At 36.5% G+C, this 26,473-nt stretch overlaps 1 protein-coding gene across 5 annotated transcripts in view; it reads left to right on the forward strand.

Moving 5' to 3' along the window:
- Positions 1-26,473, forward strand: part of CCSER2 (coiled-coil serine rich protein 2) — a 121,648-nt gene that overhangs the window by 55,596 nt on the left and 39,579 nt on the right. For 4 of the 5 annotated variants that reach the window (XM_074374322.1, XM_074374323.1, XM_074374321.1 and 1 more), the window contains exons 4-6: positions 1,433-1,523; positions 9,778-9,940; positions 17,223-17,418. In XM_074374322.1, the coding sequence (XP_074230423.1) occupies positions 1,433-1,523; positions 9,778-9,940; positions 17,223-17,418 (450 nt within the window). Of the gene's footprint in view, positions 1-1,432; positions 1,524-8,915; positions 9,075-9,777; positions 9,941-17,222; positions 17,419-26,473 lie in introns of those variants that run through there. The other variant, XM_010963083.3, reaches the window with a different exon arrangement.

Genomic DNA, 26,473 nt, shown 5'->3' on the forward strand with positions numbered 1-26,473 from the left:
TTTTAGATTCCTCTAAATCATGATAGCGTCACATTTGTGTGTTAACAGTCTTTCCTACATCATATTTATTGGTTGTTTATTTTATATTTATTTTGTGAATTGTTCATTATGGCCTTTGCCAGTTTTTTTTTTTTTTTTTTTCATACTCATTTTTTTCCCTTGATTTTTTAAGGAAGACTATATTAAGGACAGCAAATATTTCTTGATGGAAAGAAGTTCTGCAAAATACTTTTTTCTTATGCCGTAGTTAAATAATTACGCAGTTATTAGCTTGTTTTAAATAATAACAATTATTCCAATTACTCTTAGTTCTCAGTGGATCCTGGAGGGAAGGCCCAACAACACAAAATTGGAAAGATTTGTATGGAATATCCAGTATAGGAGCACTTCTAATTTTATTCACATTGTCTGTAATAAAGTATATATTCCCCTTCTTTAAGAGTTTTTCAAGACTGTAATCTCTCAGTCCCACTTAAAGGTTTGTGGATTTGTGATCTTTCTACTTACATACACTAAGGCAAGGTCTTGCAGTACTGGATCAGTTCTTAGATTGGAGAGATTCACTAGTGGGCTATAGGTTAAACTGAGTACATTACCTTAAACTTAGTTTTTTGTTCATTTAATTATTTAGACTTCAGAATAAGAGTCTTCAAAAGCAAAACACTACCTTTCTAAGGATGGGTGATAACTAGCAAGATTGCAAATAGAACCCAGGAGGGACTCCTTATAACCAATTTGAGTAGTTCAGTTCTACTGTAAAAAAGAACAAATTAAGGTAAACCAAGGAAGTAGTAGTGGTGCTGAGAGAAACAGTAGGCATGTTTGGCTCAGGAAAGTAAATGAAGTAATCACATTGTTAAAGACTTACTTCATTATTTTACGTAAGTGGTCCAATCCCTAGAGATAATAAAACACCACCTTCCACAACACATACGAATAAACTTTGGGAGATTGTTTATTATTTTTGATTATTCATGTTACCAGGGAAATTGTTAAAGCACAGGCTTAGGAGACCTCCTGTGTTCACATCCTGTTCTGGCCAGGGATTAGATTTTCTCTGTATTAGTTTATCTATAATATGGAGATTGCACTAGTCACTAAATCATAGGGAAGTCTGAAGAAATCAATTAATACCTGTAAAGTGCTTAGAACAATATCTTGCAGATAGTGAGCAATGTGTAAGTTTTTAAAAATAAAAAGTAAAATCTACTGGTGGGGAAGAAGACCCAGAAAAGGATGCTATTTAAATAGCTTAACCAGGTAAACCAGTTGAACCTGGTTTTTTTTTTTCTCATTAAAAAATTCTTATCTTTAAAATCTGTACTTAACCACACAAACATTGAGTAAAATCAGATTCTCAAGTAGTGATGTTCAAATCTAATGATAACATTGAGTTAGGTTACAGCATTTTTTTTCCTGCTTTTGTTCACAGGATATTCTGAATAATCTTGAATCATGTGACCTTGAGGATGATGACCTTATGCTTGATGTGGATCTGCCTGAGGATGCACCTCTCGAAAATGGTTAGTGGGAACAGTATTGAACTTCTGAAAGTATATAGCTGAGCTACTTGACTGTATCCTATTTGATATTTGTTATTTACAGACTTCCTAATGTCCATGGAGGTAGCCTCTTCAGACTGAGAATCAATATTAAGTGATGTTAAATAAGTTCATTTGTAAACTCATTTAAATGTAAAAAACCTGACTTTATAGGTCTTAGATAGAATTCTATATGACCCAATATTATATACCTATATCATACAGTAAGTGGTAGATAGGATTTATCCTTTTTCTTCTTTTGTGTATGTCTAATTTTTCCTCCTTTTGTCTCATTTTGATTTTAAGAAAAAATACATTTAGAGAAACAGAGATATCATTTGACTTATGAAAGAGCAGTGGGAATCATTAAGTTAATAAATATTAAAAAAAATCAGTTCTGGGAAATGATAACCTGAATGAATCATTATGTCCTTTTTATTCCCAAACCAAGTCTGTTTTCCTCTCTCGATCCCAGTAACTGCTGGAGTGGGGCTTTAGGTAATCCATGTGCAAGGGGGTCCTGGGTGCTCTTGCCCCCACTGCCACAGCATGTCTGTAGGATTTTCTGTCTTAAAGGCTGATCAGGAACCAGCGACCAGCCTAGAAAGCCCCTGGGGCAAGGGTTGAAATGGGGATCTCCCTGGGAAGAAGCGTCTCAGAGAGCTGTGGATCCCGTCAGTCAACATTTGCTGGATTTCCATGGGCCAGGGGTAAAGTGAAGAGAGTGGTGAAGTCCTTTTTACAGATGATGCTAGAAAAATGCAAAAGATATTTCAGAGAGGCTGGTTGGTTGTTGTAGTGCTTCACTGAGGTTTTAGGAGCCTGCTTACTGCTCACATTGTCATGTTAGTCAGGTTTTTTTTTCCCCCCATTTTTTCCCGTTGCCAGGATGCTATGTAATAGTCACTCTCAAAATCTCAGTAGCTTTCAGAATAATACATTTTTTTTTCTCATTTACGGATCTTTGAATTAGCTGGGACAGCTCAGACTGTGGGACTGACTTTAAGTCTATTCCATGCTCATGGCAGATGGCAGAAGGACAACAGGGTGAGCAGAAACATGCTTATGATATCTCTTGACATCTTCACTTAGAACCAGCACACTGTTACTTCTCCCACATTCTCTTGGCCAAAGCAAGTTATAGGCCAAGCCTGTCACCATTGGGACTGGGAAGTATACTCTATTCACTGTAAGAAGCTCTGCGGCTAAAGACATTGGATATATAATTGTATTGAAGGACAGAGTGTAGAGCTGAGAACAATGTCTGTTCTACCGCAGGGATAGAGACCATTGCACCTTCTTGTGGTTCTGCTGTCACTTGGGATACTTTAGCAAATCAGTGCTGAGTTCTAGTCAACTGAGAAAGAAAAATCACAGCCAATACCTAGGAAAAGAGCAGAACTCTCAGGACCAGAGGGATTAGAATAGCCCAAAGAGGTAATATTGAGAGCACTTAGATTCAGTTGCAGCACAGTGCTTTGTGGAGCTTATTATAAAAGAAGATTTCCCAACAGAACAGTTCAATAGATGACAGGAAACATAGCTGCTGTTGAAATCTGAATTAGTGGCCTGGAAGATCAAATGGAAAAATATTACAGACCACAGAGGAAAAACATAAACCATTAATGATTATAGGGGAAAAATAATGAGACTTGATGATCCAGGAGATTTAATGTGAAGTTTTAAGGGCTGGTAATGAGGAATGAGGGATTTACCTCTTTGGAGTAAATTACATCCTAGATAATGCATTTCACTTTGACATAGCTATAACAAATTCTCTTTGGAAACCTTATACTCTTCCTGAGCTAAAACAGGAAGCAGAGAGACGGAATTGGTCTTCGAGCCCTGCCTCATCTTTAGAGCACACACACAAAAAAAGTTACCTATGTATTAGGTAAAAGAATCAAAAGGAAATTGAAAGTTTTTGAGGTCTTGGGGACTTGTAAAATGTAGGCGGGAACTCCTGAGGTAGAACATCTGATATATATTAGAGATTTTCCTAGGAGAAAGCAAACAATTACTGACTATTGTGAGCTAATGGAACACTGAAGAAAGCAGAACCTGCATCTGAAATAGGTAGCCTTCAGAGGCACCAAAGATAAAATGGTATTTAGATTTGGTCCTAATGGGAAGGAGGGAGTGAATCTTCTCTATAGATCTGAGGTCCTGAATGACTATGCCCACTTCTGCTGAGTTTTTTGATTGAGAGGATAAGAATGTCAGAAAGACTGGTGCAAGGCTGAAGGTGTCTTCTAATATACTTGGACTGTTGGTTTTGGTTCCCTTCAGCATCTGATTTTTGAGGCTATTATGCAAGTTTGGGTAGAGTTTTGGAGGGATCACTCTGGATTTGGTGGGTTCAACACCACTAATTCTGCCAATATCAGTAGAATTTTTGTTAACAAAAAGATTGGCACTTTGTAGAGATCTTCAGTTTGGGTTTGATTTGGACACAAGTTTGCTGTGACTTCATTATGAATAGGAGAGGGGGATTTCAAGGAAGAGGCAATGAGGAGAATATTTATCTGGCAGTTGCATTTGTGTAGTCAGTCATTACTTATTAAGGTAGCATATGTGGTAGCACAGATGAGGAAAGAATGTTGGTCAAATGTTTCTTGGGCAGTTTTGGGCTAGGATTTGGAAACTGTCTGAGTTATTGGAGATAATCTACAATCCAATAACTCCAACTGGGTTATTGGTGATACTGAGGGGAAGGTTATGTAATAATCACAGGGTTTAAAGTTGATATTTTAATGCCTATATCAATAATATATTACAATGCTGAGAAAAAATTATCTTTGAGTTTAAGGGTAAAACCAGAAATTAGGTGCTTGATTTCCCCCGAAGAACACTTTGATTAACCACCCACTTTATGTTTTCTCTTTTATTTCTTAGGCAATGTAAGATACTTATTTTTTCAATGCCCCACCATTTATAGTAACTGTAAGAGAATATTAAGAGACTCCTTCCTCCAGTCTTTAATTTACCAGGATCGAGGCATCTACTTGTTATATGTGAAGGACATCATTTTATTCTGAGTCTTATTCTTCCTTTTTCTAAGACTCTTTCCAAGCACTGGAAGTCTGGCAATGAGGCTGTTTACCCAATTTCTGCCTTAAAATCTTTCACAGAAAGTGAGGAGAGTGATGAGGTCACATCTCTTTCAGAGTCTATTCCTTAATGCTATCTAAAGGTGTTAGTCTATCCTGGAAGTCTGTAGTGGATTTATTCTTTCTTTGCTTACAGAACTGAGTGAGAGCCAATCTGAATTCACAGAAAAGACTTTGTTGATAGCCTCTGAAAGGCCTTTCTAACTTCTGATTTCCTTTGCTGCTGAAGGAGTTTGAGAAAATGGCAGAAGCAGGAGAGTCGCGCTTGACTTCCTCCTCTTCTCACCCATCTTCCCTGAAACAGGTCATAAAACCTTCATGTGAGAGGTGCCTTCCTCATACTAGAGGAAAGGAGCATCCTTATTTCTGAAGACAAAGTGAGATCAAGAAGATCCTAACAGACCTTGCTAAGTTTCCCCTAGTTTACCACACTCTTCTCATACTCCTTAACCTGTCACGTTCCTCCTCGACTGTCCACTCTTTATCAAACCTAGTGTAAAAATACACAGGTCTACCTGTTTCTTTGGGTCTTTATTTCCTCATGAAGTCTCCCATGTCACATACTAGATTAAATAAATTTGTATACTTTTCTGCCATTAATCTGTTGCCAGTTTTATTTTTAGACTCTAAGAAAATTGAGAAAAACTTTCTTCCTCTACACAATCAGTCATGGGTTCTTAAGTCAACTTTAGGTTTTATACACTGTGCTTTTTCCATTCTGTTTTTCTGCACCTAGAGTTTCCTCTAATGTATGAACTAATTGGTATAGATCTGGGGGCCTGGATCATCAAAACTACTCTAAATTCCTCTGCATAACTTCCTAAAACTATTCTAAATTCCTCTGCAAAACTTCCTAAAACTATTCTAAATTCCTCTGCAAATTTCTCCCAGTCTTGTTTAGACCTTAGAAAGTATGTAGCTATGGATCTCATCTCAGAATGAGACCAGATCTGAAAATCAACCTTCAGGGGTTTTTCCTTCTTCTGAAGGAAAGTTAACTTTAAGAAGTATAGAGCTTTTAAAGTTTCTGGCCAGTTTGAGGGGTAGGGGAGGAGGTCAAAGGGAGAGTGGGGACAGAGGGAAATGGAGCATAGAATGAGGGAAGAGGAATAAAAGGAGAAAGTACTTTAGATTTGAATTGTGATTTGGGAGAATCTAAAAAGAGAGATCATTTTCTTTTTTATTTTTCTTTTACCTTGGTCAAGGAATCTCTTAAGGATACAATTGTGGAATCTGGATTTCTTTTTAGCAGACCAGTGGGTATTTGAGATTTGCTCCCTTCTTGTCCTAAAATGTCTCTCGAATAAACAGTTTTGTTGTATCAAAGGCATAGCTGTATTGCTTTATTGTCTTGCTCAAGAGCTTCTAATGGTCACTCATTGCCTATAGTTTAAAGTCTAGCATTTGACACATTCATAGTGTCACCATCAGGGTTTATGAAAATTCCATAGTGTGTGTTTTCTTAGATGTGCTCTTTCATCTGCTTGTTCTGTTTTAAACTTTTCTCTGCTGAGAAAGATGTCTTTGTAATTACTTCCTGAATCCTACTCCACCCAGTTATGCTGCTTATTATATTGCACTTATTTCATATTATATTTCCTAAGCCCATATTTTTGCTAAATATTTTATTGGGATATAGTCATGTGAGGTCAGTAGTATTGTCCTTGACCACTTTTCTGGTTACTGTATTTTCTTCCGGAAATTTATCTTTCTTTCTCAGTACTAATTGTGATTATTAGTAACAAGTTCCTGATTTTTTTTTTTTTAACATGAGCTTTTCTTCTTTCAAGTCAAATTTCATTTAAAAGCTTTCCTGTTCAGATTGTAACTCCTGCAGGGCTCATTTTTTTCCAGACTTTTGTGATGTATAATTTCTAACTGCTATCTTCATAGCCAATTGTTAGTAATAGACAGAAATACTTACCTGTGTCATCCATTAAAGTTCTTCTTAGGACTTCAAGTTATCCCGGAAAGAATCTAGGTTACCTTTGACATAATAGTTTGCTCCTTCATTAAATCAGAAGAAATGGGTATGACGTGTATTAAGACATAGGTATCTCCATGTCTCACAGCCTTCAATAAGCTTAGATTCTCTCTCCTTCTCCAGAAGGTAGAAGTCCTGATACTATCTATCTACTACTCATAGTAAAAGAATTACTAAAATCCTCTGCCTTTTACTTTTGGAGCTAGAAACCTTCTTCAGCAGGCCTTTATTTATTCTCCATTCCTAAACTCACAGTTAAAGTCAGATCTAGTATATGATAGTTTTGATCAGCATGTTGGGTTAAAACTTTTTTTGAACTGGAATGCTTTTAGCTTTGCCCCATCCTTTCCTATGGTATTACACATTCAAAAGGATTTATTTCCTTTCTTAGTCTTGTTTGTCCTGTTCCTTCGTTGGGTCTGAAAACTGGTTTTAAATTAACTCCATCTTATAATTTTATTTGCTTTCCATTTTATTTTCCATATTGTTTCTTTCATTCTGCCAGAGAGTCCTTAACCTTTTCTAAGAAACCACCACTAATGTTATTTTGCATTCTCTTCTTAGTAACCTTTTAAAGTATATCAAACACGATTGGTGGGTGCTTCAGGTAGTAGTACTAGCAGGACTCTTCCTTCCTTTAGAGTCTTGGAGCAGTCATTCCTCTCAGAGTTTAAGCCCCTTCTATCCTAATTCTAACAATAGTCTCTTGTGGTCATGGAAAATGTTTGCTTCCAGTGCTTATTTGCCATGATGCCCATGGTTCACGTTTCAGTAAAGTTGCTTTAATTTGGAGCCTGTGTGTAGTACCAACAATCTTTAGTAAATATAAAAGCAACACATGAATTTCTGCGTTGTAATTTCCTGCAGTATTTAACCCCATCTCCTGGCTTGTTTTCCTGGTTAGTTTATTTCTTATTACTCTGCGTGCATGGTGTTGATGGTATCCTCATTTTATCAGGTTCTTACTACAGAATTTCTTCTTTGGGGAGTGAGTGTAATCTTGCCTGCATGAATTAAAAAGAAATAGGAATTCAGATTTAAAAGTAGTTATAGATTATCTTTCAGCTATATAGAGTTGCTTGAACTAAAGTAACCTTTTAATGCCATGTAGAAATACTTTAGGAACTTAACTGTCTATGAGTGAAATGCATATGTGAACTAAAAGCAGTTTTAAGCCTTCCTCGAATTATTTTTCAATTTATTTTTCTTCTACAATCTTTTTTCTACTCCTGATTTTTTTCAGTATAGTGATCACCATGCTTTTATTTATCTAACAGTCAGGTTTTCTATAATTGAACATATATATATATACACACACACACACATATGTATAACTGAGTCACCTTTATACCTAAAACTAACACAACATTGTAAATCAACTACACTTTAATAAAAAAGTATATATCTTAATTTATCCCAATAAGATGACAAGAAATTGTTTGAAATAATTTCAGGATATGTCTTCTATAAAATTTTTCTCTTTAAAAACTTTTAAACTATAAAACCTATAGTTTTTCCCCCAAAATTGATTTCTCTCATGGAAATTTTCTAATAAATAAAATTTTAATGTCTCTTAAAACCTTTACTTAAATTATTACCATCTTCAAGTAATATGTTAGTGACTTCAGTGTATATGAAAATTGAATGTCTATACTTTAACTGCATCAGCCTTTTCTTTTGAGTGGAGAAGTTTGTTTTTAATCTGTTATACTGTAATGAAACAGTTTCATATATCAAATTCAGGTTTCGGTTAAGTGAAAACAATCAATTAAATAATGAGTTTCTCAAACTATAGTTACCAGAGGGAAAGGTGTCGGGGAAGGGATAGATTAAGAGTTTGGGATTAATAGATACACATTATTATATATAAAGTAGATAAACAAGGACCTATGGTATAGCACAGGGAACTGTAATTTCTTGTAATAGGCTGTAATGGAAAAGAATCTGAAAAAAAATATATGTATGTATATATATAACTGAATCGCATTGCTGTACACATGACATTGTAAGCTGACTACACTTCAATAAAAAAATAAGAATTTTTTTTAAATGAGTTTTTTTTTTTAATTGAGGAGGATTACATTGATTTCTAAAGCTTTCTTTTCACACGGAATTCTGAATGTGCAGGATTTGAACTTTCTCATGCAATAATTTTCAGACTAGAGAAACCTTTCCTGTTCCTGGCTTGGGTTAGTGTTTAGTTGTATTTTTAGTAACAGTCCTAACTCAGTAGCTATGTAAGCACTGAGCGAAGATGGAGTCACAGGGTAAACTGGGCTCGCTTCCCACAGGGAGGGCTGGGAGTTGAGCAGGAAGGAAGGCCTTTTTGTCAGTGCCTTGTATGCAACTATGTCTGAGTAGGCAGCAGGCAACAATGTCTCCCTTGTACAAAGTGACTCTCTTGGTGAGCGCTCAGATATGTGAGGAAGAAGTGTTTGGGTAAGTGCAGGAGAAGCTTGGGGAGTTTCAAAGAGATTCTTCTCATGTTTTGTGGCATTTAGATTTCAGGGAGTGCACTATTTGTGGCTGCAAAGTACTGGCTTTGTTTTCAGTCGCATTTTAGACTTTTTGAACAAGCTCTACTACTGGCAGATTGAAGCGTTTTACTTTCTAAAACTGCGAGCTTCGTTTAAAAAAAATACAATTTGTTTGTGATGAGAAGTTAATTTGTGCTTCTTGAAATCAGTGACAATTAACTATGACACTCATTTTTACAAATGAGTTCTCTGCGAGACTTAAAAATCTACTTTTTCTTGGCATTTTCATTCTGGAGTCGGAGCCAACTAGTGATAATGATGAAAACCACTTAAAACTGATTATGGGTGTTTAAAATGTATAATGTTGGTTCAAGGATAATTTGCTTGTTTTAAAACAGTGAGACTGTTGCTACCTAAGTGACTGTGATGTGAAAGTTTTATAATTTACTTCAGTTTGAATAATATAAAGTTCAGTTTTCAACAAAAGAACTAGTTATTTTTCTTCTGGAAATCTTGATTTTTGTGCTTAGCTAACATAAATGGCTGGTATTTTTAAAATATTAACTTTTATATTTTCAGCAGCATTTAATTATCAAGCTATAAGTAGTTAACTTTTATAGAGTGTGTGTATGTGTTTATAGTGTTTCGCTTTTGAATTTGTCCAGTGGAGTGTGACAATATGAACCGCTTTGACCGATCAGACAGAAATGTTCGGCAGTCTCAGGAAGGATTTTGGAAAAGGCCACCCCAGAGGTGGAGTGGACAGGAGCATTACCACCTCAGCCATCCTGACCACTATCATCACCATGGAAAAAGTGACTTGAGCAGGTGAGTCTAATTTAAATTATATTTTCTGTCTTCTAATTAGTTTTGAATCATTTTTCCCCTCGATCCCCAAAACTGTTTTTTTGTCTGGTTTTTAGAGGCACCAAAAGCTATTTCAAGTTATATGTGGTACTAATTAGAATAGTATGTCTAATTCGTTTCTTTTTGCCCAAGTCTTTTTTCATTAGCTTTGTCATGAATATAAATGTTTATGTCTGCTGTTTGGATTTTAAATTTTGGTGTTTTCCAGTTCATCAAATGTTGACTTTGTTAAAGTTTATTATTTTTAATATATTAATATATAAAATTAGTGCCAAGTGATTTTTCTTCTTTTGCTTATACAATAAATTAAAATTTTAATGCTCTGCTAGAATTCTTTTTTGTTTTGAAGCATCGCGTAGTCTTTAGTTTGATCAGGCCTTATATGTAATGTGGTTATGTAGTCCTGCAAATTTGGGATCAAACCCTGACCCTATACAATTTGGCTTTGTGAGCTCACATACTTTTTTAACCCCTCTCTACTTCTGTTCACCATCTGTAAAGCATAGTTAATTATACCTTTGTCTCAGTGCTCAAGGATCAGGAATAAAAGTGCCTGGAGCAGTGTCTAGCTTACTGTAGCACTCAAAGGCAGTTGTTATTATTGATCTTTTTTCCTTTTTTACTCTCTCATCTCATTCGCCTAGGGATTTGAGATCATTTTGGAGCACATTTACAATACAAATAATAAAATTGGGATATAGAAATAATGGAAGGCAGGAAACTTAAAGCACTGTGTAGTTCTTGAAGTAAGAAAAAAGATGGCTCTGAGATTCTTTGTAGCAAGATTTACAACATACGTAAGATAAAGGATATGTTTCTCTTCAGTTGATAAAAGCAACTGATTTGGTTTTGTGAGACAGAAACCTGTAAGAGGTTGCATGAGTTCTTAAAAGGAGAATACTTCATGATATAGTGGGCAGGTCTCAGGCAGCTTCTCAAAGTAAAAATAGTGATAAATTCTTTGTTTCTTATTTGTGTTCTTTAATTCATGCTACAAAGAACTCTAGTCCAAGTGAGAAAAGGCAATTCTACAGTGGATTGTGAAACAATAAGGTCCAATAACAATCTTTCTGCTGGTAAAATTTGATGCAGGAATAAAATTTAGAAGATCTGGAAGAATGTGTGGAGTACATATCCTCCCAGGCATTATTTTAGCTGTTCTGTTTCTCACATCTGGACTTTTGATAAGGAATGGACATTAGAGTGTTGGTATTATCAGGCAAGAATCTGATGTAAAGGTAGTCTTCTTTGCTAATAAGGGAGATTATGCTTCCTACATCTCTGACGGTTGGTTCGTAAGAAGGTAAATTTAAAGCCAACTTAGGAAAATTTAGAAGCCTAACGAAGAACCTTTGCTTATAAGATTTATTCAACCATTTAACATGTACTCATTGAGAATCTGTATTTGAGCTTTGTTCTAAATTCTCGAGCTGAGATAAGTTTGGAGATGGTGTGAGAGGTGAAAACTATAGATTGGTAATGGTGTCTTGGTGCATTGTTTTGAGGACCATAAATAGGATTTTGCAATGCTTGAGCTCTGTTAGAATCATTGCAGTTATCAGGTAGGTAGAAGATTCTTGGGCTGTTTCCATCCTGTACAAAGTTGTGAAAGATGTAAATACTCTTGCTGCCAGGGTGTTGAGCTTGTAGGAGAGACAGGTATGTAGATAGTTAAGATGCATTGTTAGCACGGTGAATGATAGGTGCCCTGATGAAGTGTACGTAGGACTCCAGGAGCATGCAGGTTTCTGTCTAGGACAGTGGTGTATGAGGAAAGTTACTATTGAACTGATAGGTATGATTGTAGCAATTGCAGAGGATCAGTTTCCATAGAAGGGTAAGTATTCAGATGGAAAAAACAGCATGTATAAAACCATGTATGAAACAGTATGACATTTTCAGAAAACTACTCTGAGATTCATAGCTGGATTGGTGGGTCATTTGGAGGAATAAATAAATGGGATCTCACTGGACAGCAAAACTATCTATGCGTTTTAAATTTCAGCTTTGTGAGACTATTGGTCAGAATGTCCAAAATGGAATGAATTACATGGAGGTAGCAATCTCTGTCCCTGGAATGATTAAGCTGAGGTTGATTAGTTATCTATCAGAATAGCTAAGCAACATTTTCCAAAAACTATATTCTGGGATGTCAATAGGTATAGAAGAGAGGGACTCTGATCAGATGAGTATAGGAAGAACAAGTTAAATGAAGTTAAATTTTTTTCTAAATAGTAGACTCCACAGTGGCTTTAATAAATATAATTATAGTACTGTGATATTGCGAAATGTGGTAAAAGATAAAATATGTAATATCACGTGACCACAAATCCCTTCTACATAGTGTACTTGAGGGGCTAGTGGTTTGCAGGTCATCCGCACTTGTGATTCTCAGCGAGCAGAGAGAAATGCACAGCATTCTTGGGGGTTGCTAATCTGACTCTCAGCACAGAACTTCCCAACGGGTGGACTGACACACATTGGTTTGCTGTGACTAGTTATGGGTTAGCCAGTTTATTGATCCTCTCGGGGTTTTGGGTGGCTGTGAGGGGTCTTGGACTCCTAGATTTCTCAGAGCCAGTTATGGGGATGGGTGATAGAGAGAGAAACCTCATCCAAGATAAGCCTCACTCCAGCAAACCTTAAAACTATTATTTTGTTTCTATGCCTTGATTTTTAAAAAAGATTTGGATGCACTAACCCCAGGGCCTTTTAATATTACATGTATGAAAGTTCCTCTTCCATTGTATGACTTCTTAAGTTCCCCTTCCTGTCTGTCCTTCAGTTCCCATCATTGTCGTAATTAATTATAGGATTATGTCTTCTCTATAACTCAGGGGGTTGGGGGTTCAGAACCACTGATCTACTTTTTCTGTATTTTTGTCAGTGCTGCTCTCTCTTTTCACCTGGCCTAACCTTTCACTCTGCTTTTCTCCCCAGACCTCCCCCTTTCCCTACCCCTTCCACTAAGCAATATGAAATTCTTTCATGCCTTAATAAACCCATATTCTCGATCTCTTTACCTACATTCTCCTGATTGTAATTTTTCCCTAAATGTACTAATTCCCCAGAAGCTTTCTTACATGAAGGATTCTTATTTTCTAGTCACTCTGGTACTTTATTGTTTAGAGGTAGGGTCTTTGTCTTGACTCCTCATTGTTACTTCTAAGTGAAGTATTCTTAAGCTTCTTTCCTTGGAGATTTAGGGCATTTTACTGTATCAATCCCTCCTTAATGGTCCCTCTCCCTAGCTCTTAAAAATCTTGGCCCTTGGTTCACTTTCCCTCTTCATGGTGAGCTTTGCTAGAACCTTGATTGTAGCCTCCAGTGTTCATGTACATGATTCATTTAACCTCCTGGCTCCCTATTTCCTTAGGATTCTCTTTGATACAAGATCTGTCATCTGAGAATAATTTTACTTTTTTCTTTCCAATCTGGATACTTTTCTTTTTTTCCTGTGTAATTGCTATGGCAAGAACCTCCAGTACAATGTTGAATAGGAGTGATGAGAGCAGACATCTGTGGCTTGTTTTTGATAGTAGGAGCAGTGTTCAGTCTTTCACCGTTAAGTATGATCTTAGCTGTGGGTTTTTCAGATAGTCTTTATCAAGTTGAGGAAGTTCCCTTCTATTCATATTTTATCATGAAACAGTATTAGATTTTGTCAAATGTTACTGCTTTGTCTCTTGAGATAAACACTTTTCCTTTCATTCTCTTAATGTGATATATGACACTGCCTGATTTTCCAATGTTGAACCAACCTTGCATTTCTCAAGTAAATCCCACTTGGTCATGGTATATAATCGTTTTATGTGTTGTTATATTCATTTGCTAGTATACTGAGGATTTTTCTGTATACAGTTACAATAAATATTGCTCTGTAGTTTTCTTGAGATGTCTTTGTGGTTTTAATATTTTACACAATTGAATTGGGAAGTGTTCCTCTCACTTCTATTTTTGGAATAGTTTTGAGAGATTTTTGTTAATTCTTCATTGAACGTTTTGTAGAATTCACCGTTGAAGTTATTTGGGCCTTGGCTTTTCTTTGTGGCAAGCTTTTTGATTAGTAATTTAGTCTAATCTCTTAAATGTTCTGTGGATGTCTGTTAGATTTTATTAGTTTGTAGCATTCTTCAAGTCTTCTATTTCTTTGCTGACCTTCTTCCTAGTTATATCCATTGATGAAAGGATGTATTGAAGCCTCCAGCTTCAGTATATGTTGTGGAGAAGGTCTGATAACAACAGATTCTCTCAGTTTGTGTTTATCTGGGAATGTTTTAGTTTCTCTTTAATTTTAAAGGTTAGTTTTGCTGGTTATAGAATTTTTCGTTTACAGTCTTTCTTTTAACATTTTTGAGCCTGTGCTTTCTGATGAATCAGCTGTTAATCTTACTGAGCATGTCTTCTACATGATAAATTACTTTTTTCTTCCTGCGTTCAGGATTCTCACTTTTTCTTTGGCTTTTGACAGTTTAACCATAATGTGTCTCTCTTTCAGTTTATCATATTTTGGAGTTTGTTGAGCTAATGAAGCGACTTCCTTAAATGCCTTGAACAAATATGTTTCGCAGTCTTTGCCAAGGGGTGTGTATGTTCAGGGATGCCTGATAAACCTGATAAACAGTTTGCAGTGCTGTTTTAGCCTTCATTTACTGCTTGCTCAGAAGCTCAAGGTCAGCCAAAGGTGAGAGATTAAGGCCTTCTCAGGTATTTCCTTGCCTTGCACACAGCCCTACACATGTGTATGGCCTTCTCTATGCCCAGCAGTATGTTGGAGCTTTCCAAAGCCTCCTATGAACATCTCATTCCTTTTTTCTGTTTAAGTTTTTTGGTCACCTTCTTATTTGCCCCAACTGGTATTGCCATTTCTGGCAGCTGAAATTTGATTTGATTTGATTTATAATGGAAGAATAGTTGATATGCAGTTTTGTGTTAGTTTCTGGTATACAGCATAGTGATTCAGTTATACATATATACTTTTTCATATTTTTTTCATTGTAGGTTATTACAAGCTATTGAATACACAGTTCCCTGTGCTGTGCAGTAGGACCTTGTTGTTTAACTATTCTGTATATAGTAGTCTGTATCTGCTAATCCCAAACTCCTGAACTTATTCTCTTTTCGCCCTTTTTCCTTTGGTAACCATAAGTTTGTTTTCTATGTTCTGTGGGTCTGTTTCTGTTTTGTAAATAAATTCATTTGTGTCATTTTTTTAGATTCCACATATAAGTGATATATATTTGTCTTTCTCTGTCTGACTTACTTCACTTAGTATGATAATCTCTAGGTCCCTCCACGTAGCTCCCAATGACATTATTTCATTCTTTTTTATGGCTGAGTAGAATTCCATTATATATATGCCATACCTTCTTTATCCAGTCATCTGTTAATGGACAGTAAAGTTGCTTCTATGTCTTGGCTATTGTAAATAGTGCTGCTTTGAACAATGGGGTGCATGTATCTTTTTAAATTACATTTTTCTCTGGATATATGCCCAGGAGTGGGACTGCTGGATCATATGGTAACTCTGTTTTTATTTTTTTAAGGAATCTCTGAGATTCCTGAGATTTTAAACAATTGCCACTGATTTTTTTTTTTTTTTTTTTTAAAGCAAATGTACTAGAGATAAGGGTGTTTCTACTGAGGGAGCTCTGAATCAGGTCAAGTTAAACAACAGCTGAGAATGGGCCTTTTCTAGGGAGGTGCCATTTAGGTCAAATAGTAATAGTTCTCTGGAAATGGTGCTTTTTGGAGAGTTCCAAACCCAGTTTACGTCCCATCCCACCCCCTAGAGACTACTGAATTTCACAGCTACCAAGTTTGTAAAGCTCTTGTTTTTCAAGCTACCACAGAACTAGGAACATAGGGAGGGAAATAGAATAAATTAAAATGCCATAGAGCTTGTTCTTCTCATGAGATTTAGTAGGTTTGTTTTTTTTTTTCCCCAGGAAGTGCTCTTCAGTTGTTGCAAGCATTTGGTTGATTTCAGAGTTTTGAAAAAGTTGACTTTGACGAGTTTGCCAGTGTTCTCAGAGCTTTTATAGAGGAGTAGATTTTTGGAGATCTTTTATTCTGCCATTTTGTATTTCCTTCTTCTGTCATGACTTTCTTTGTTTTTTTTGTTTTGTTTTGTTTTTAATTAATAGCCTTTTTTTTTTTTTTTTTTTAGAACAGCTTTGGGTTTACAGAAATTTTGAGCAGAAAGTACCAAGCTCATATTGAATATTTGAGAATTTAGAGATTTGGTCATATTTTTTAAAGCTAGAAAATTTAATAGAAGCTGTATTTCTGCTTTCTTAATATAGTTGAAATTTAATGGATCTATCAATTTAACTTTAATCTTCATATGTTCACATAGCTATTATACTGGAGAGAATACTTTTTCAGTTTGTTATTTTAAATATTGAGATTTCACATATCTAACAAATTCTTATCTTAAAAACCAGCTGGAATTATATGTAATGTGAATGCAGTAATTTTTAATTACTGTAGCTATGACTTCTACTTAAAACATTGTGCTTCTTATGTCCATGAAACAGATAATCACTAGTTGGTTTTTTTTCCCCCCATTTATTCAGCCTGTGTGTTATTGTATAAAACTAAAGGGAAGTTTAAATTTTTTTAGGGTAGATTTTTTTAAGGTAGTTTAAGATTAGGAAACATGGTGTATATAAGACTTTTATAAAATCTTGTTTAATCTTTATTGGAAAAGATGGTTTATCAACAATGTAAAAACAAAAGAAGAGTAACAGTGTACCTGTCTTAACTGTCTGCCTGGACTTTCAAGAAATAGGAGTCCAGAGGTGTGTTCAAACTGGCAATTAAAGAGGGCAGCATAGTTACACGACTAAAAAAGATGTCAAGTAAGAGGGTAGTTAAAATTAAAAGCTAAAGACCAGACAATCAGTGCAGAAAAGGAACATAAGTATAATTTTTTTCAGGCAAGACCTTTCCCCAGAGGTTTTTGTTTGTGCTCTAGTTCTTAAGGAATAAGATTTATTTACCCAATGTGTAAAATACTCAAAAGGCAGGGAGTACAGATGATAACTGTATTAATGACAACTCGAGTTGATTGGACTTTTCAGTGGAAGCAAGTTCAGTGTCTGAGGTGAGTGAAAGTCAAAGGTTTTGTGATAATGACAAACGATTTGTAATAATCATTGTAATAATTTCATTACCTTTAGTTCTTTCTGAAATTATATTGTGTGTATTTTCCCTCCAACTTCTTCCCCTGCCCTTCCAGAGGCTCTCCCTATAGAGAATCTCCTTTGGGTCATTTTGAAAGCTATGGAGGCACCCCCTTTTTCCAGGCTCAGAAGATGTTTGTAGATGTCCCAGAAAATACAGTGGTACTGGATGAGATGACCCTCCGGCACATGGTTCAGGATTGCACTGCTGTCAAAACTCAGTTACTCAAACTGAAACGTCTGCTGCATCAGGTGAGTATGTAGTGAACGTTTTCAGCTCTGATACATTGCTTGCAAAGTGGATTGACTTTACTTTTTTTTTTCCTCCAAGTTGAGTTTTTAATATCTATTTAGATTTGTGGAGAAATAATGGTTGTGAATAGTACATAATAGAAACTTCTCTGAGAGGAAAAAAAACATGGGATTTTGCATTGTGGTCTCAGTACAGTCCCCAGAATTTATGAGCTGTGTGATATTTGGTAAGCCAATCTCTCTGCTTCTTTTTCGCCATGTTTATAGTACCTACATTATTACGTTGTTGAGAGAGTTGAATCTCATACCTGAAACATAGTAGGCATTCAGTCATCAGTGGTTGCTACTGTAATTTCAGCTAAGTGGGAAATAAACAGCAGTTTACATAATCATAGTCATGTAATTTCGCTTTTGTTTGAAACCTTCAAGTTTAATCTTCCTTAATCTTTTTTTTTTTTTTTTTTTCCCTAAGAAAATCTAGCCTCAGCACTTATGTGATTTGTCCAAAGGCTAATGGTAGAATCTGGCTTCTGATTCAATAGTACTTTCTTTGTTTGACCATTTAGCATATGCAGACAAGGTCCAATGCAAAGCAAAAAGCTAAGGAATAAAGTACCAATTTTAAATAGTGAATATCTTTTGTTTAGTTTTAAATCTGTATTTGTCTTTTGTAGACTAGCTGAGTTGAACTTAAAATTATGGTTGAGAAAGAATAGTCTGGAGTCTCTGCTCAACTTGTTTTCTGAATTACCTTCCTTAGGATTGTATGTTCTAGCTTCTTATGAGCAGGGACCAAGTCTTAGAATTTCTGGTGGCCATCAAAACCAAACTCAGGATATATGCTCAATAAAGGCTAATTGAAGTAAAATGTGACACCTGTGTTAGTAACTACGAATAGTGTAAATATCCTTAGTCATGTACATTATTTTGTATTACTTGATTATAGATTCTCTGGACTACTCCATTCTTGTAGATATTTGACTGCCTTTTGAAAGGACGCTTTTCTGTGCTAAGACTGGGAGCAAGATAGTAGAGGATCCTTTTTGGATCTGAGATTCTTGGACTCCTCTAGAGACAGACAGAGATTCCATGCTTGAAGTATCCAGGCATAGAACTTACAACTTAGTTTAACTGTAATTAGGAGATACTACATTCTTACTACATTTTTGCCTTATGCTGACTTGCAATTAATTACTGTATTTTTAACTCTAATGAGTCATATACTTAGCTTTCTCTATATCTAGCATTTTGACCCGCTGGAGTTTTGCAGGGCAGATCGGTTCTCCTTCTGTTCATATTCCTCAAGAACACCTACTGTAGTTGTGTCTTCCTCCAGTCTGCTCAATTACTTGCTAAAGCTTCTGTCTGCTGTGTCACCTCTCCAGTTCTCCTTATCATTATAGTTTGTGTTTTAAAATTTTCTTTATTCTCATTTTAGTATCAGTTTAAAAGAAAAGTAAAAATATTTCTAATCAAAAGCCCTTTACTTTTTAAAGATACAGAAAAGTATTTAAACAGTACTTGAGTTGTGTGACCGCTTCCTTATGAAACTTCAGTGTGTCACAGCTCCAATTTGATTTAACCCTGGCATATTGTTGTTGTTTGCTGGATTTGCCAGTAGAGAGGTGGGGTTTTGCATTCATTTGCAAACATAAGAACTTAAATAAACACTGGCAACCGCTGTTTGCTCCGGACATCTCATGAGAGATTGCTATTATAGGGAGGAGTCACCCTTAATTTCAGTAAACATGAAGCCCTTCAAGATTTAATTGAATACTAGCTCAGAAAGAAGAATGTCCACTTAGAAAGAGATAATTGTATAATCTCTTTTGTTCTCTTACTTTGGTGTTCTGTAAGTGGTTTACCCTAAGGCAATGTTCCTTAAACTCCCATGGAATTCTTTTCCTTGATTATTTTTAGCCAAGTTTAATTGGCTATTTCCCTTATAAGGTTGAATTAAATTTATATACGAATACTAAAGAAAATGATTAATGAAAATAAAAATAGAATAAAAATGATTTCTTTAACCTGATTCTTATTGGAAACAATAGAATTTTATAGTGCTTCTGAGAACTTTACATATAAATATATGAAATTTTTATTACTTAGGACTCGTTAAATGTATGTTAGATTGATTTTAATCAAATAATTTTGCATGTACCTTACTTGCCTTAGTTACTGGTTTTCCATCAATCCAGTGGACTCTCATTTCTGTCTTTGTTTTCCTGACCTCCAGGACCTGATCAAGAGGCCCTGCTTGACAAATGAGTAACCACCTGTGCATTTTGTAGACTTCCCCTTAGTGTCCAGTACCAGTTTGGAGGAATTGCCTTTGTATTAGTATGGGTTCTCCAGAGAAAAAAGAATCAATTTTTATCTGTCTACACACACACACACACACACACACACACATACATATATATATATATACTTATGAAGAGATTTATTGTAAGGAATTGGCTCACATGATTACAGAGGCTGAGAAATTCCAAGATCTGCAGTTGGTAATCTGGAAACTCAGGAGGGCTGATAGAGTTTCTAGTCTGATTCTGAAGGCCCACTAACCAGGAGAGCCAATGATGTAAGTTCAGAGTCCAAAAGCAGAAGACCAATGTGCTAAATCAAAGACAGACAGAGAGAATGTGAATTCTCCCTTACTCCACCTTTTCTTCTATTCAAGCCTTCAGCAGATTGGATAAGACACACCCACACTGGAGAGGCATTCTCTAAGTCCCCATGGATGATAGTTTTGGCAGAAGCTTTGTGAGCAGGGAAGCAAATCATATCCAGAGTAAATGTCTGTTCCAGTAAGGATAAAACACTAGCTGGCCGATCACTCAGAGAATGGTGCCATATCAGGGACTCAGTGTTGATCTCTGCTGCTGGCAGGTAAGGCACTAAGCAGTGGCTGTAGCCAGGATGGCCATGTTGCTGAGTCCATGTATAACCTCCATCCCTGCCACCATGGCCATTTTATTCACAAGCCTATCAGGTGATAATAGGGGTGGCTGGGAAAGAGGCTGACTGGTGTCTACACAATGGGTCATCCTATCTACTTGATTATTAAAATCCTCATTCACACAAGACAAATATCTTCATATTATTTGCCCATTCAGAGAGGTCTGTCCACATACATCTTCCCCAAATTTCCTTGTCACCAATTTTTCACTCAGGTTCCTTCCCACTCCCTGACCATCGAGGCAAATCATTGGTCACAGCCTATGAATTGGTATATAATTGCACCATTTTTCCGTCTAAGCAAAGTGAACAACTGTATGTACCACTTGAAGTTACCCACGGGGAGGATTTGTCTTTGCCACTGTCCCTCTGGGATGTCCCAGAAAGGGACTGTAGTGCTGCAGCTGGCCACTTTCAGGTGTTGTCTAGAACCATCTGTAAACCAGACCAGAGTCTTCTCTTCCTCTGTCAGCTGATTATAGGGAGTTCCTCAGAGGCCGTAATGCAGGCTGAGAGGGAAAAGGCCTTGGAGCAGGAGTGGGGACTCTGGGCATTTGGGCCACTTCTTCATGTAACTTACGTGTATTGTCAGGGTCTGCTTGGGCCCGATCACATATATACCACTTCCATTTGATGATGGAATGTTGTTATGTACACCCAACTTTATGGCTCCGTGTGTCACGTAACATCAGTTCATGATGGGCAGTTCAGGTAGCAAGGTAACTTGGTGTCTCAAGGTTAAACATTTAGTCACTACTGAGAACCAGAGCAGAACAAGAGCTGTTTTCCAAAAAGAGAGTAGTTATTTGCAGAGGCGGCTGGACATTTTGCTTCTGAGGTCATTATTCTGTAGATTGTAGTAAGCTGGATGGGTGACATGGCCAGGTTGGCCAAATCAGTATTTTTAAAATATTGCTTGAAGGGCTCTGTGGGAAATGAATAGCAGAGGGAATGACTTAAGTCATAAAATTTAGGAGGCTGTTAAAGACAGCCACATTTTAGTCTAAAGTTAAAAATTGTTCTCTTTCATGCATATGTCTTACAGAGTTGTGTATGTAAAACTTTTAGATAGTGGTCATACATTTCAAGTGGGCATTCTAGGTTCTGTAATACACATTATCTCTAGTTCTTGGAAGGTGGGTGATTTGGCTTCATCTCCTGATTAAAGAAGTTGAGGCTCAGAGAGCTTAGTTAGTGGTAAGACCAGGACTTTTTACCCCAGTCTGTATGGACTTCCAGACGTGCTGTACACAGTGTCAAATCAGGAGGTACCCTGGGTACAACACAAAGAGGAGAGAGTGAAGCAGTGCTTTCGTGAACCTAATTTTTCTTTATCTCAGTAACACTGTGGGATGGGGAGGACAAGAGTGATTCTATTTTAATGGTCAAAAAACTGAGACTCCCAGATTTAGTTGTGTTTCTTGAAGTTACCTGGTTGCATACTAATGCAGAAGGTATTTAAAACCCAAACCTTTTGAAATATTTTGGCGTAATACTTCTTATATTTTATTACTAATTTAGAGGAGGATTTTAAATTAGAATTTTTGATCCTGATCTGAAGAGATGTGCACATACAGAAGATAAAATTGTTTAGTGGTGTCTTGTCTCCTCACTTTAATTTTGTACTTCCTGTTTCAAACACTTGAAGCATAATATGCATATAGAGAAGGGTGCAATTTATAAATGTCTATCTCAGTCAGTTTTCACAAACTGAAAATACCCCTGGGACCACCACCCAGCAAGAAAAGGAACAATACCAGGACCCCAGAATGGAAACTCTTTCCAGTCACTACCCACATTTCTAGTGGTGACTACCAGATTTCTGAAAACATAGATGAGTTTGCCTGTGTTTGAACTTTACATAAATGAAGGGAATATATTATATTCCTTTTTTTGTATCTGGTTTCTTTTGCTCAACGTTATATTTGCAAATCATTCATTTTTTTGCATTTGTTTTTATTGCTGTGGAGTATTACATGATGTGAATATACCACAACTTATTTCATTTGTTCCACAGTTGATAGGCACTTAAGCAGTTTTCCAGTTTTTGATTATTATGAATAGTGCTGCTACAGTATTTTGGTATATGTCTTTTGGCGAACATATGTGTGCATTTTTTGTTGGGTACATACCGATAGCGGACTCAGCTTTAGTACATACTGTAAAATGGTTTTCCAAAGTGGTTATGCTCATCCATTTTTTTTCCCTCTTGTTTCGTTATTTTCCGTTTGCTTTTGTCATGTTATCACATTCCGCATCTGTTTTGACCTCGGAGTAAGAAATGAAAAATGTAAGGTGGAGTAATGAGAAGAACATGATATCTCTTTCTGACATTTTTCTTTGGGATTGCAGAATCCCAGTGATTCGTTCTCTGTCTACCTGTATGGTGGGATAAAAATAAAGAAGTATGTAATAGTGTTTTATGAACTGTCAAGTTCGGTATACAAATATTTTGTTATTTCCTCTCACCTTCAGTGTTGAGAATAAAACCAATAATTTTTCCTTCACATAATTCTCCTTCCTGTTCCTGTCTCTATGTCTTTCTGTGTGCGTGTGTGTATGTGTGTGTGTGTGTGTGAAGGGATTGATGGTGCAGGGGTGCAGTGGTAGGTGGATGGAGTATTTACAGCAGCAGCATCCTGGGGGAATGATTACCACTTGATGGCAGAGAACCACAGAAAAGTTAGGGAACTCATGCTTCTCTATCCCCAGACTTTTCTCATCATTTCAGGGGAAAAAATTTTATGAAATATACATAAAAAGAGCATATACAATATATGGGTACACATTAAGGAACAATGTGAAACAGGTTTGCGCTCACCACCCAGGTTAAGAAATGAGACATTAAGAAGCTCTGTGTGTGATCCTTCCTGACTGCAGTCCCTTCCCTTTCCAGAATCTAGTATTTCCCTTGTTTTTCTGTTAATTTTTAATCATCTATGTTTATATCCTATGAATACTAGTTTTGCCTCTTTTAGAACTTTATATAAATGAAATTATTCTGTGTTCCTCTGTGACTTGTTTTCAGCATTTTCTTTAAGGTTCTTTTTGTATTTATGTTTATTTCTGTTCTTAATTTTCATTTTTATACTATCCTATTCCATGAACAGTTTCTTTGTCCATTTTACTCTTAGTGTCCATTCTGTTTCTTTCCACTTTTTTTTTTTCTATGACAAACAATATTGATAAGAAGTCTTCCTGGTATACATGTGTGAAAATTCTTCTGGAGTAACTAACTAGGAGTGGAATTCTGAATCATGACACATAGAAATACTCTACTCTGGAAACACCTAATTATTTTCCAAAACTGTTCAATCTGTTTCACTCCCTTCAAGTAGTAGATGGTTTTTGCCCCCCCCCCCCCCATTCTTCTACATCTGTGCAACACTTGATATTCCCCATCTTAATTTGTCATGTGGTGGGAATCTAGTGATATTTAATTGTGGCTTTATTCTGCATTTCAAGATCAGAAAATCAACATTGATACATTACTATCATTTAATCCTCAGAGCCTGTTCAGGTTTTGCCTGTTGTCCTGACAATGTCCTTTACAGCAGAAAGATCCAGTGCAGAATCACGCATTGCTTTTAATTGTCATGTTTCTTTAGATTTCTTCGAACTAAAGTACTTTCTCAGTTTTCTCTTAACTTTGACGACTTTAATATATTTATTCTTTTGACCAGTTCTCCTGACTGCAAATAGATTCTCACCACCACTGTCACCCCCTGTCATGTGCACTTGCCCTCTTCACCCCACTGAGATTCTGAACCCCATGCCTGGCTGCCCTTCCTCACCCTGCTCGGGCTCTGACACCCCGCACCATCTCTGTGAATGCGTCCTCACTCTGCTTGGGCTTGACACCACTTGTCAGTTGATGCCTACACGTGGGCGCCCTCCTATCCCTACTTGGGTCTGACACCTGGCACCAGGCCTTTTTCCTGCATAGATGTCCTCTTCATGCTGCTTGAGCTCTGGTAGCCTCTGCAGGCCATCCCATGTAAGAATGCCCACCTCACTCTGCTTAGACTCTTGACAGCCCACACCAGCTGCACCTGTGCACGTGCCCTCCTCATTCTATTCAGGCTTGACTCTCGTACCAAAATGGTCTCCTATGCCCTCTGTGGATCCCTTTTTCACTCCTTTGGGCCCTGACATGCCTTGGTAAGCTGTACCCTGCAGGGACATGTTTCTTAACCTACTTAGACTCTGAAACCCTATGCTAGGTTGTCCTTTTGGGTGCAGACCGGTCTTTTTCTGTCTCAACTAATGGCTCAGGAAAGGAAAGGAAAATGAGGAGGAAGAAGAAGCAAACTTTAAAAAATGTTACTGACTTTATCAAGGTAGCATTTCCATTCGAAGAAAGTGTACCCATTTTAAGTATGTAGTTTGAGTTTTGACGAATATATACAGTTGTGTAACCACCACCAGCACCACAATCAAGGTATGGAACATTTCTGTTGCTGCTAGAATTCTCTCACGTCTCTCTGCAGTCAGTCTTCTCTCAAACCTGGCCCAGGCAGCCCCTTCTCTGCTGTTACTAAATTTTGTATTTTCTAGAATTTCATCCAAAAGTTTTGTCTCTTTGTAGATCATCCAATGTCTGTTCTTTTTGTTTCCAGTTTTTTTCACTCACTGTAATGGCCTTGATACTCATCTGTGCTTTGTGAGTTTCAGTGCATTCCTTCTTATTGTTGAATAACATACCATTGTACATGTATGTACCACAATTTTATTTTTATCTGTTAACCTGTTGATAGACATTTGAGTTGTTTTTAGTTGTGGGATGACTGGGATAATGTTGAACCTCTAGATTAATGATGAAAGTTAATAAGTATAGATGTATTCAATAAATTGACATTTGAGTATAGGCCAATTCTTCCACTTGTTTATTTTGTGATCTTGGGTAAATTACTTGAACTTCCTAGGCCTAGATTTCCTCATAAAAGAAACACAGATTATAATAGCTCTTATCTCAGGACTTTTGTAAAGAAAGCATGAGGAAACTCAGATAAAGTGCTAAGTATTGTGTCTGACGCATAGAAAGCAATTAAAATGTTAGCTGTTGTATTACGGACAATAATAGCAACATCAACAATGATAAAAATGTGAAGGTCAAGGGTTTTCAATTGCTTACATTGCTTATAATTTTATGTAGCTGCCCAAAGAGCTAATTCCGTTTACTTTAATGTTCACTTAATTGTTATTTCATCCTTCAGTATACTTTATTAAGCACTTGTTGGGTATCAAAGATTGTGGTTAGGAAACATAATTCTTGTTCTGTACCTAGTGCATCATTCTAAAAACAACACATTACAACTGGTGGGTTTTGAAATGAAGTTTGTCCATCATAACTAAGCTTTTCCTTGTAAAGTAGAATAGTTTAGAAACTATCAGGGGGCGTCGCATGTAATAAGGACAGGTATTATTTCGTGAAACTTGTTTTTAGTGTGAGATCTGTATCTCTGTCCATCTACCATCCACGCATCATCCTTTTTAGAAATATGCAAGTGTGTGCGTGCGCACACACACGCACACATAGTCAAGTATATGTGTACATGGTTGTGATGTAAAATGTATTCCTTGTGGGACATGGCCAAAAAAAAAACCCTTTATTCTAGTAGATAAATAGTGTAATACTCAAGGCTCCAAAGATTGTAAAGAAATACTTAAATTGGAAATAATGAAATAACCACCACATCAATCAAACATTAAACCATCAATAAATATACTAAAAGATGTTTGTGATGTTTTATAAAGAATCCTGCAAAACTTTATATAAAAAGTTTAAAGAAAATACTTATGTTCTATAGGAATGCTAAATATTATAAAAATTATCTTAATTCATGGATACTAATGTAGTAACCAAGACAACTACCTTATGTCCTAGGAGGACATACAAGTATTACATAACTGTAAGAATGATGTGTTGGCATGTCACACTGACTTGACATCTAGGCTCCCCAGGATCAGTCCCCAGATCCAAGCTGTGTAGGAATGGACCAGGCCACAGGTGGGAACTTCTCGGGGACACATTGTACTGTTAGGATCCATTCAGCTCTTAAACAGAGTTGCTGATTCCCCTGAAACCAGATCTCAT

Source organism: Camelus bactrianus, chromosome 11, assembly GCF_048773025.1.
Source record: "Camelus bactrianus isolate YW-2024 breed Bactrian camel chromosome 11, ASM4877302v1, whole genome shotgun sequence".
NCBI lineage: Eukaryota > Metazoa > Chordata > Mammalia > Artiodactyla > Camelidae > Camelus > Camelus bactrianus.